The sequence below is a fragment of the Aythya fuligula genome, chromosome 15 (genome assembly GCF_009819795.1).
Source record: "Aythya fuligula isolate bAytFul2 chromosome 15, bAytFul2.pri, whole genome shotgun sequence".
NCBI lineage: Eukaryota > Metazoa > Chordata > Aves > Anseriformes > Anatidae > Aythya > Aythya fuligula.
This window is the reverse complement of record NC_045573.1, coordinates 1,281,119-1,291,476: the sequence shown is the minus strand read 5'-3', so window position 1 is coordinate 1,291,476 and position 10,358 is coordinate 1,281,119. Positions and strand designations below refer to the sequence as shown.

The 10,358-nt window shown below is 66.8% G+C and overlaps 1 protein-coding gene across 2 annotated transcripts in view; it reads right to left on the bottom strand.

The window, feature by feature from the left end:
* Positions 1 to 1,618: 1,618 nt before the first annotated feature.
* CASKIN1 (CASK interacting protein 1) overlaps positions 1,619 to 10,358 on the bottom strand; it is a 30,570-nt gene continuing 21,830 nt past the window's right edge. For both annotated transcript variants that reach the window (XM_032197807.1, XM_032197809.1), the window contains 10 exons: positions 9,626 to 9,733; positions 9,377 to 9,495; positions 8,180 to 8,267; positions 6,388 to 6,485; positions 6,009 to 6,119; positions 5,818 to 5,919; positions 5,429 to 5,567; positions 3,248 to 5,353; positions 2,726 to 3,119; positions 1,619 to 2,300 (listed from right to left, as the gene is read on the bottom strand). In XM_032197807.1, the coding sequence (XP_032053698.1) occupies positions 2,204 to 2,300; positions 2,726 to 3,119; positions 3,248 to 5,353; positions 5,429 to 5,567; positions 5,818 to 5,919; positions 6,009 to 6,119; positions 6,388 to 6,485; positions 8,180 to 8,267; positions 9,377 to 9,495; positions 9,626 to 9,733 (3,362 nt within the window). In that variant the 3' untranslated portion in view covers positions 1,619 to 2,203. The remainder of the gene's footprint in view (positions 2,301 to 2,725; positions 3,120 to 3,247; positions 5,354 to 5,428; positions 5,568 to 5,817; positions 5,920 to 6,008; positions 6,120 to 6,387; positions 6,486 to 8,179; positions 8,268 to 9,376; positions 9,496 to 9,625; positions 9,734 to 10,358) is intronic.

The following is a 10,358-nucleotide window of genomic DNA, read 5'->3' as shown; positions in this document are numbered from 1 at the left end:
GAGGACCTGCGAGCTCCCAGCCCCCCCGGGTGTTCATCAGGAGCCCTTACACCCCGTGCCTGGAGGGGCACCTTTTGGTCACAAACTGGTGGCAGCCCGGCAGGGTTTTATCTTTTTTATTATTTTTCTTTAAATATTTGTTGCCAGACTTCGTATAGGAGCAAACTTCTTCACAGCACCACGAGCCATCTACTATTCAGAATAGGAAGAATAAGACGAGTAGAGGTGAAATCTAAGCACAGAAGAGCAGGGAAAGCACCAAGATGCATAGCTTGACAGATGGGATACGATACAGTCCATAACTTAATCATAAAAAATATATATATGTATATATCCATCATGTAGAACTTTATGGATTTTTTTTTTTTTAGATACATATTTTTTTTTCTTTTCAACAGATATTTTCAGGCGGGTGATTTTTTTTTGTTATTTTTAAAGTCTTTTTTTGTGTTTTTTTAAAAGAAATTTCAAAGTTGTGCCAAACACATCTGGATCAGCGAACACAACAGGAGAGAGGGGAGACAGAGAGGGGGGAGAGGGAAGAGAAGAGGGGAGAGGGCGAGACCAGTCTGTAGGTCTCAGGAAAAGAAAGGTACATCAACACTTTTTGAAACCACGAGCAAAAAATGCATTCATCAGAACTCAAGCGACTGAACCAGACTCCAGCTCCTGTTTGTACACGGATATACAGCCGTGCGGCCCGCAACGCACACGAGCACACGCACACACCCGCGAACGCACGCACACGCACACGCGCACAGGAAACGAATGCCGAAAAAAAAAAGAAAATCAAAACCTGAAGACACCCCAAAATAAATGAAACACCTTCAGTATAAGAATTAACAAAAACCTCCATAAAACAAGGCACATCCTTTGAGTTCTTAACTGTGTAAAAATAAAGACGTTACACCGACTTCGAACAGAAAAACCCGAACAGAACTGCTTGCACGTACCTTCCACCCAGATAAAAGGTAAATATTGTGCTACTCGTAGAATGAGTTTGCCACAAGACACACAGCTTAGTATAATCTAATAGTTTTTCTCAAGCTAAAATCCAGTTTTCTCTTGATTTTTTTTTTAAACTGCTTTATATATAATTGCTAATATTTTTAAATCTTTTAAATATATATTTGTTAAAGTTTATTCTTTTTTATTATTTTGGGGGCGGGGGAAATCCATTTTATACCTCTCGTTTGTTTTCCCCTCCAATAAATTAATACTTCTGTATAGCTTATTACGTCCTCTCCCCTGGCGGCGAGGGGGCCGGGCAGGGGCACGGCCCGCTGCCCCCCGCCCGCCCCGACGCAGGGTGCTCGCTCACCAGTTTGCAACTGGTGCCAACAGAAATCCCCTCCCCACGCCCGAAAGGGAAGACCCCAGGCGAGGAAGCACGGCAGCGCCTGCAGCACCCCTCTGCGGAGCTCGGGGCCCTGGCGCGGGGGTCCCGGTGCTGCGGGGGGCACGGGGAGCGGGGCAGCCCCGCAGCCTGGTCCGGCACCATGGCCCCACGCCCTGCCCGCCCCGCCACTCGCAAACGACGACGGAAAAACAGGAAATTAAAAAAGAAAAGTTAAAAAAAAAGAGAGAGAAAGAGGAAAAAAAAAAAAAAGAGAGAGAGAGAAAAGAAACCCAAGTTGCCCATCCGGACTCCCCACCAGAACAAATCGGCACGGCCACCGCGCCAGCCCCCCGGCACGGACGGACAGACGGACGGACGGACAAAGGCCGTCTGCTGAAGGGAGCGGAGGAAGCAGCGTGGCCAACGCGTCGGGGTTGTGCTACATTCGGGGCCGGGGCCGGCAGGGCACGGGCACAAAGGCAGCGGCCGCGGGGCCGGGGGGCTGTGGCCACCGGACAGGTAGGTAGAGGAGAACCCCCGGTGCCCCCACAGCCGGCGAGAAGGGGGCGTTTGGGGCTGGGTCGTGTTGCTTTGTTTCTTCTGTTGTGGTTTGTTGGTTGTTTTTTTTTTTGCTTCTGCAAAAGGGAGTCCTGCCAGAGCCGTCGCGGGGCGGCGAGCGGGCGCCGAGTCCGTGAGCACAATCCTGAGGTATCTTCTTCTTTGTGCAAACCCCGAGGGATGGGATGTCCGGGAGGGGACGGCTGTACAAAGGGGACGGGGAGGGGGCGGCGGGGCCGGGAGGTCGTGGATCGTTGTGCCCTTGTGCCCACGTAAGCCCTGAGGTTCGCGGGGCCGTCGCGCCCCTCACTCCAGCATGGCATCCAGCTGGTCCGCCAGGTCGTCGAACATGCTGCCGATGTCGTCCAGGATGCTCCCGGTGCTCTTCGACTCCACAGCAGAGCTGAAGACGGGTGGAGATGGGTCAGCGCCATGCACAGGGACAGCAGCACTCACCCTGCCCCGTGCCATGGCCCTGCTGTCCCTGGAACACCCCCACACGCTGCCTCTGCCCCACGGTGCTCAGCAGTGTCCCCAGTGCCACCTCTCCAACACAGACCCAGCTGTCACCGCATGCTGGGGCCCCCCCAGCCCATGGTGCTCCCCTCCAGGAGCACGGTGGCACCTCTCCGGTGCCATGCCCACATCCCCTGCCCATGCCACACCAGCATGCTGTCCCCAGTGTCACCTCTCCAGCACCCCGTGCTCCTGCACAGCCAGTGCCCCGAGGTGCTCTGGCACGGTGTCTCCCTCGCTTTGCGCTCTGGCACAGCCCTGCTCCTGCCGTGCTTGCTCAGAACACTCCCCGTCCCCATGCAGCCCCCTTACTCTGCCGCCTGGCTGTCCTCCTGCTTGATCTTCTCCTCCACGGCCTGCAGCGCGGCAGCCAGGGACGCGCTGGTCTCCTCCAGCTTCTGCTGCACCAGCTCGGGGCTGGCGCTGTCGACGGAGGGGCCGGCGATGGCAGAGCGCGGCGGCTTCACCGGCACCTGCTGGGGCTGCGCGCCGGGCGAGAGGGGCTTGGCGGGGCTGGAGCAGAGTGAGGGCGGCGTGCTCGAGGGCTTGGCGGTGGCGCCCAGCTGCCTGGCGGGGGACGGCGCCGGCGTGGAGCCCGCGCTCACCGACTGGATGGTGGCGTGGGGCTTGGGGGGCTTGGGTGCCGTGGGGGGCGGCGTGGGCTTGGGGGACACCAGGGGCGGCGTGCCGTGGACGCGCTTCACCTCTGCGGAGAGAAGGGAGAGGGAGTGGGCAGGATGGTTGTGGTGCTGGCACAGCACCCTGCAGGGCACCAAGGTGCTGCACCCAGGGGCACCCTGCACCCTCCCTTGCCGCGGATCTGCGGGCACCTACCTGGGCTGCCGGGGCTCGGGATGGGCACCTTTTTGGGGATGGGCACCGGTGGCCCGGGGACCTTCTGCGCTGGCTGCGTTAGCACGGGTTTGGGGGACACCGGCGGCTTGAAGGGCTTCTTGGGCTCAGCAGGCGGCGGGGGGTAGTCGGGGCCGTCGGGGCGGGCGGCGGGCGGCGGGGTTGGGGGCGGCTCGGCCCCGCTCAGCTCGGAGGCTGGGCGCCGCTTGACGGTGCCGGTGCCGTTCTGGTAGACGGCGAGCGGGGCCGGCTCCAGCGCCGGCTCCTTGTCCTTGGCCTTGGGCCGGCGCTTGACGGTGTCGGACTCGGTGAGGATGAAGCGGACGCTGTCCTGCTGGCTCTGCCGGGCCCGGATCCGCCGCTTCAGCGTGGCGCTGGCCTCCACCTTGGCCAGGTCCCCATGGCGGTGGGCCGGGGACAGCCCCTCACCCGCCTCCACGCGGGCCGGCCCCAGGGGTCGCGGCCGCTGCTTGATGGTGAGGTTGCCGTCCTCGGCGAAGGGGATGGTGTCCGGGGAGCCGCCGCGCTCGGCCCGCAGCCGCTCGCCGGGGCTCTCAGCGCCCGTCTCTGACCGCACGCTGTCGGCACGCTCACGCCGGGCGGCTGCCACCAGCCCGGTGACGGGGCCGCTGATGGTCCGGCGCCGGTTCACCACCTCCCCGTCCAGCCCGATGGCCTCCTTGTGCTTGACAGTGGCCAGGACAGTGGCCACGCGGGCGCGCTCGGGGCTGCCCGGGGGGGCTCCCGGCTGCAGGTAGTAGCCCTCGGGTGCCTTGGCCGGCCCTGGCACGCCGGCTCCAGGCGGCTTCTGCAGGGCCAGCGCCCGGGCCCCGCCGCCGATGGAGGACATCTCCAGCATGGCCGCGATGCTCCGCACGCTGCCGGCGCTGCCCGTGTCCACGCTGCCGCCCAGGTCACTGGCTCGCCGCTGCTCCCGGTGGCTCTCCCCCTCGGCAGCAGGGGGGCCAGCGGCCGCCTCACCCTCACCCTCCTTGGGGAAGTCCTCGGCCATGCCGGCGCTGGAGATGGCGGAGCTGGAGCGCTTGGGCGGGGGCGGCGGGGGCCCCTTCTTCTTGGGGCGGACGGCGAAGGACTGGCTGCGGTTGACGTTCTTGTCGCCGCCGGCGGGGGCCCGCACCGAGTGGCTGCGCCCCACGCGCCGCTGGACGGTGGCGTAGGGCCCCGCGTCGGGCACCAGCAGCTCGTCCCGCTCCTGCTCGCTGTCGGAGGCGGCGTAGCGGTTCAGGCTGTGCGCTCGCTTTTTCGGCCGCCCCGGCTCCTCCTCGCCCTCGCCCGCCGGCGGCAGGCACAGCACCGGCACCGAGACGGGCAGGACGGGCACCCCCGGGGGGGCCCCCTCGCCCTCGGCGGGCTGCGGCAGGACGTAGGCGAAACCGCGGTGCGTGGGCGACTGGGGCAGGGAGCGGGGCGACGCGGGGCGCTCGCCCGGCGGCAGCAGCTGTGGGGTGGGCTTCACCTTGGCGGTGGCATGGGGCACCGCTGGGCCCTGCGGGGAGGGGGGCCGTGGCTTGCCGGGGGTCTGCGGTGGCGTCAGGTGCCCAGCAGCGGGTGGGAAGGGCTGCCGGGGCTTGCCGGGCACTGGTGGCACGCTGGCACGCTTGACGGAGTGGCCGTGCCGTTGCGGTCGTGCCTCTTTGGGCGGCGCAGGGGGGCCCTCGGCAGCCCCCTCTGCCAGGTACTCCTGGCTCTTGGAGATGGCGGCAGCAGCGGGGGCCCGGGGGCCGTCCCCCAGCAGCTCCTGCGAGCTGCTCATCACCCTGGTGCGGCCGCCCAGCGCCGGGGGCGAGCGGTAGCCGGGGGCCGAGGGGTTCGCGGGCTTCTCGGGGGGTTCCTCGGGGCCCTCGCCCGTTATGGCCACCTGCAACTCGCTGCTGAGCTCGCTGTCCTGGAAGGTGGTCATCTTGGGCGACTGGCACTCGGGCGGCTCAGGTGGGGGGGACTCGATGGCCAGCACCTCCGGGCACGCTGCTGCCTTCCTCTTCAGCGTGCCTGGCTCGTACTTGCCCAGCTCGGCCCGCTGCAGCTCCGCCAGCTTCTTTACCGCCAGCATCAGCTTCTTCTGGTGGCCTGGGGGCGGCACACGGCGTCAGTGCCGCGGCGAGGGGGCCGGGGCTGCCGCGGTGCCGTGGCACAGGACCTTACCCAGCTTGGTGATGCCGATCTCCTGCAGGTCCTCCCAGGTGATGTCGGTGATGAAGTCGATGTTCTCATAGCCGTTCTCCACCAGCAGCTTGTAGTACTGGGACAGGCCGATCATGGAGAGCCACAGGGCCAGGTTGGCCTAGGGGGTGCGGGACACGGCTCAGCGCCAGCTTGCACCGAGGTCCGGCCCCCGGCACGCACGGTGCCCCTGCCACATGAGTGTCCCCAAGCCTTTGGGGGACATCTCTGTGCTCTGCAAGCCCCCCAGCTGGTGGGGCAGTGTCAGGGCACGTGTGGTGTCACACCCAGCGGGACGGGGCAGAGGGGCCGTGCCGCAGGGGTCCCAGCACCGCTCTGGATCAGCGCGCCCGGCCCCGCGCCGCCCTTACCGGCTTGTACTCCGGCAGCCACTCGGGGATGTTGAGGTTGTTGATCTCGGAGGCGATTTTCTTCCTGTGTCCCGGCTTGGTGACACCGATGGCCGTGAGGTCCTGAGGTAGAAAGGGGTCAGCATCGCCCCGCATTGGCCACGTCCCCCTCCCAGTGCCGGTGGCCAGTCCCGGTGCCCCCACGGCCTCACCTCCGGTGTCATCCGGCTGATGGTGGTGATGTCGTAGCCGGCGTTGATGAAGTTGGGTGCGTAGAGCTGCAGCTGGAACTTGCACAACCACTGGTACACGGCCTCTGAGCTCTGGAGCGAGAGGGGCAGCACGGCTCGGGGCTGCCCTAGGGACACGGACCCACCGCCCCTGTCCTTGGCACGGCCCCTGTGCGCCCCGTGAGCTGTGCCCACATCCAGCTGCGGGCTGGTGGAGGCTCAGATCTGGCACTGCAGAGGGGCCCCAGGCTGTGCCAGCCTCAGTGGCTGTGGCACGGCTCTGCCAAGGTGCCCACAGCCGCGGGTGCAGGGGTGGCCCTGCTGGTGTCCCTTGTCACCACCCCCAGCGCTCCCTGCTCACCTTCCCCTCCGAAGGTGGCTCCATCTTCTTCAGCTGCTGCTCGGCGGCTGGCTGGGGGGCATAGGGGGAGCTGGCCACGCTCTGCGACCGTGAGGAGCCTGCCGGGGAGGCGGCGGTCAGAGGGGACCAGGGCCTTGCAGCCTCGTGGGGCTGGGGTCCCGGCCAGGCCCTCCCCACCACTGCCCTGCGCTGCAGCCCCCGGGTGCTGGCTGGGCAGGATGGGGAGCAAAGCCCCTGCCAGGAGCAGGGTGGCACAGCCACGTCCCTGGGGCAATGGGGCCGGGGCAGAGGAGAGCCATTTCCGAGCCCACAGAGCCCTGAGCCTGGCAGCACACCCCGGGGTGCCCTTACCCAGGCTCCGCTCCCCAGGATGGTCACAACCCCGCAGTGCTGATGCCCAGCAGGGCTGGCAGCCGGGCTGTCCCCAGCCTTACAGCTGTGGCTGCATTGGCATGGGGTCCTCCTGGACCCTCCCTGGCCCCGTGCAGCTCCTGGTGCCAGGGCAAAGCTGGGGCATCGAGGGGATGGTGCTCACCTGCGTGGCCCAGAGCCAGAAGAGCCCCTGCCCAGCCCGGACTGGGGAGCTGCAATGCCCTCTGAGCACAGCCAGGAGCGGAGGGACCCAGCAGGGGCTGGATCCCCCTCTAGAGCTGGTCTTGGCTGCCCACATCCCCCAGGGGCAGCCTGAGGGGTCCTGCTGCCCAAAGCCATCCGTGCCTGCTCCTCTGGCCCTGCCACCAGCCCAGGACTGGGCTCAGCCTCACTGCAGCGAGGAGCCCCCGCCGGGGACAGCAGGCTGCCACGGGCTGCCTTGCCCCCAGCGCCCCAGCAGAGACCCCCAGGCATCCCCACTGCTCCCATCCCATGGACGGCGGCCGTCACCAGCCCTGCGGGTGGCAAGGGCTGCCCAGAAATCTCCGCCTCATCTCTCGAATCTGGATCAACAACAGCCTCCCCTTCCCCCTGCTGGCAAGCGCGTCCTCCTCGCCTGCGTCCCCGCACTGTGTGTGAGCAGCCTCCTTGCTTGTGGCTCTGTGTGTGTGTGTGTGTGCGTGCGCAGCCCTCTGGCACCTGCATCCCAGCTGCGTGTGCATCCTCCTTGCGTGTTCCTGTGTGTGTGTGTGTGTGTGTGTGTGTGTGTCTGTGCCCCCCCCCAATGTGTGCGCATCCCCCTTGTGCGCGCATCCCCTGGTGGCGCCCGCACCTCCCGTGCGTGGGCAGCCGCCTCCCACGTGCCTCCCCCTGCCATGTGCCTCCCCCTCGCGTCTGCGCCCCCCTTGCGTGGGCACCTTCCCCATGTGCGCATCCCCTTGGCATCTGCACCCCCCCTGCTGCGCGCAGCCCCCCGCGATGCCGGCACCCCCTCCCCGGCGATGCGCGTCCCACCTGCGCGCATCTCCGCAGCCCGGGCACCCCCTGCCCGTCGGCCCCCGCCTGCACGGCTCCCACCTTTGCCCCCCACGTGCCTCCCCCGCGGCGTGGGCAGCCCCCGGCCGAGCCCCCCGGGTGGCGAGGAGGCGGCGGGGGGGCCCGGTGTTGGAAGGGGCCGGGGAGCTCTCTCGCCCCCGCTGCCCGCCCGCGCCGCCCCCCCCCCGGTGCCCCCACTAACCGAGGCAGGAGAAGGCCTGGCAGCAGCCGAAAGGCGAGAGAGTCATTTTTTACCCACACGTTTTCTTCTTGCGCCGGGCGCCGTGGCAATAAAAAAAAAGACAAATCACTCAATCCACGGCAAGCCCGCGGTGGGGCCAGGGCTCCTCCTGCTCCCAGCAGCCGGGCGGCCGGCGGCACGCACCTGCAGGGATGTCCTGCGCCTTGGCCGGCCCATCGCCCACGGCAGCATCTTGCGCAGAAGCCTTCTGGGAAAGGACCGTTGCCAGCAGCTGAAAAACACCCCGGGAAGGGGGGGAGAGCAGGCAGGAGTGAGGCGAGCGGGTGCCCGGGGTGGGGAGGGGGGGGCGGCGGGCTCGGGGGGTGCGCGCGGCGGGCGCTGCGGGTGCTGCAGGGAGGGGCGCAGCGGGTTTGGGCTGCGGCGGGGAGAGCGGGAGCAGCGCTCGCAGCACAGATGGTACCTCGCGGGCGGCGGGAGCCTGCAGCACCGCGGCACCCCGAATCCAGCCTGACGCACGCCCGGAGCAGGCTGCCAGCGTGGCCCCCCCCCCCCATCTGCACGGCGGTGCCGCGGTGGCCGTCGGCACAGGGCCTGGCGTGGGGGCATGGGGACACGCAGAGCTCAACGCACGGCTGGGTCTGGCATCATGCGGGCAGTGCTGTGGGGAGGTGGGCTTGTGGGGCTCCTCGGGATGGGACATCGTGGGCAGGGGCTGCGGTGGGCAGTGCACAGGGGGCAGGGAGCTATGGCACAGCATGCAGTGCGTAGTGAGCAGGGTGTGATGTGCAGTGTGTAACGCAGTGTGCAGTGTGTAATATGCACTGTGCAGTGTGCACTGTGCAGTGTGCAATGTGCAATGTGCACTGTGCAGTGTGCAATGTGCAATGTGCAGTGTGCAATGTGCAGTGTGCAATGTGCAGCGTGTGCCATGCAAAGTGCAGTGTGTGCCGTGCAGTGGGCAGCAGTGCCCGGCGCAGGAGTGTGCAGCAGGCAGATGGCAGCGCGCAGCGCGTGGCTGCAGCGGGCGGGCGGCAGTGCGCAGCGAGCAGTGCAGTGCGCAGCGCAGACGCAGCCTCGGAGAGGCAGCAGAGACGCACGCCTCCAGCCTGGGCCACACGCTGCTCAGGTGCCGGGGGCTGAGCTCAGCCAGCAGCCGGGGCCGGCAGGGAGGGGACACGCCGCTGACCGCCGGCAGTGGCAGCCACGCTGGGTGCCAGCAGCACCTTGCAGCACCGGGCTGAGCATTGATCTGAGCAGGGACCCGGGGGCACTGCTCAGGATGGGGTCACGGCTGCCCAAGGAGCCAAGTCCTGCCCCCGAGCAGGTGCCGATGCCGGAGCCGGGTGCCACCTGGAGCCCCCACCCCGCGCCCAGCCTTACCTTGACGCCCTCGGAGCCAGCGTGCAGGGCGTGCGCCCCGCTGCCCGCGCTCTGCCCGCTCCCCGAGCTGCGAGCCGAGGCCACACTGCCCGTGCTGCCCAGGCTGCTGCGGTCGCCACCTGCACACGGAGAGGAGAAAGCATCAGGGCCCCGAGCCCACAGCCGGGCAGGGGGACACCGCGGTGTCACGCTGCGTCCTGGCGCGGGCTGCCCTGGGGACAGGGAGCTGGCAGCACGTGCCCACCGTACCTGCGAAGGGTTTCCGCAGCACCCAGATCTCCTCGGTGGGAGCCGGCGCGGCCGATCCGCCCTGCGACGGGGAGAGGTGGGACGGGCTCATGTCGGCCCCCCGGGACCCTTGGTGGCAGAGCAGAGAGAGCGGCCGTCAGGCGTGCGTGGCCCCGGCGCGCTGGGGCTCGCATCAGGGTGGCATGGGGAGAGGCGAGCCCCGGCCCCAGGTCCGTCAGCACCAAATGCAGGGAAAAAAAGAACAGTCAAAGGTTTCCAGGAGATGCCTGGGGGGGAGGGACAGCGCTGTCCTTGGTTCCCAACCTCCCCGAGCAGCCAGCACAGGGTGACAGGGAGGACAAGTGGCTGTCTCCAGGACCCTGTCCTGCAGGGCACCCCATCCCTGCCACCAAGCAGGGACAGAGCCCTGCAGGGTGTCCCAGTGGTCCAGCTCAGCCTGGGCAGGGGACAGAGCCGTGCTGTCCCCATGCAGAGCAAGATGGGGACATGAACCATTGAGGGGGACAGGACTGGGCACCCCGCTGTCCCCCGCCGAGGTGGCTCTGTTGCTATCCTAGTGTGGCCACCTGCACCCATCGGGTGGAGGACGCTGCGTGGAGCCAGGCACCAGGGTGCTGTGCACCCCAAGCTCCCCAGGGTGCCCCAGGGCAGCCAGTGACAAAGGTGACACAGCTGTGGGCGAGGGGACCCGGCCCCCACGCAGGTGCAGCTTCAGGACCACCCCAGAAGTGCC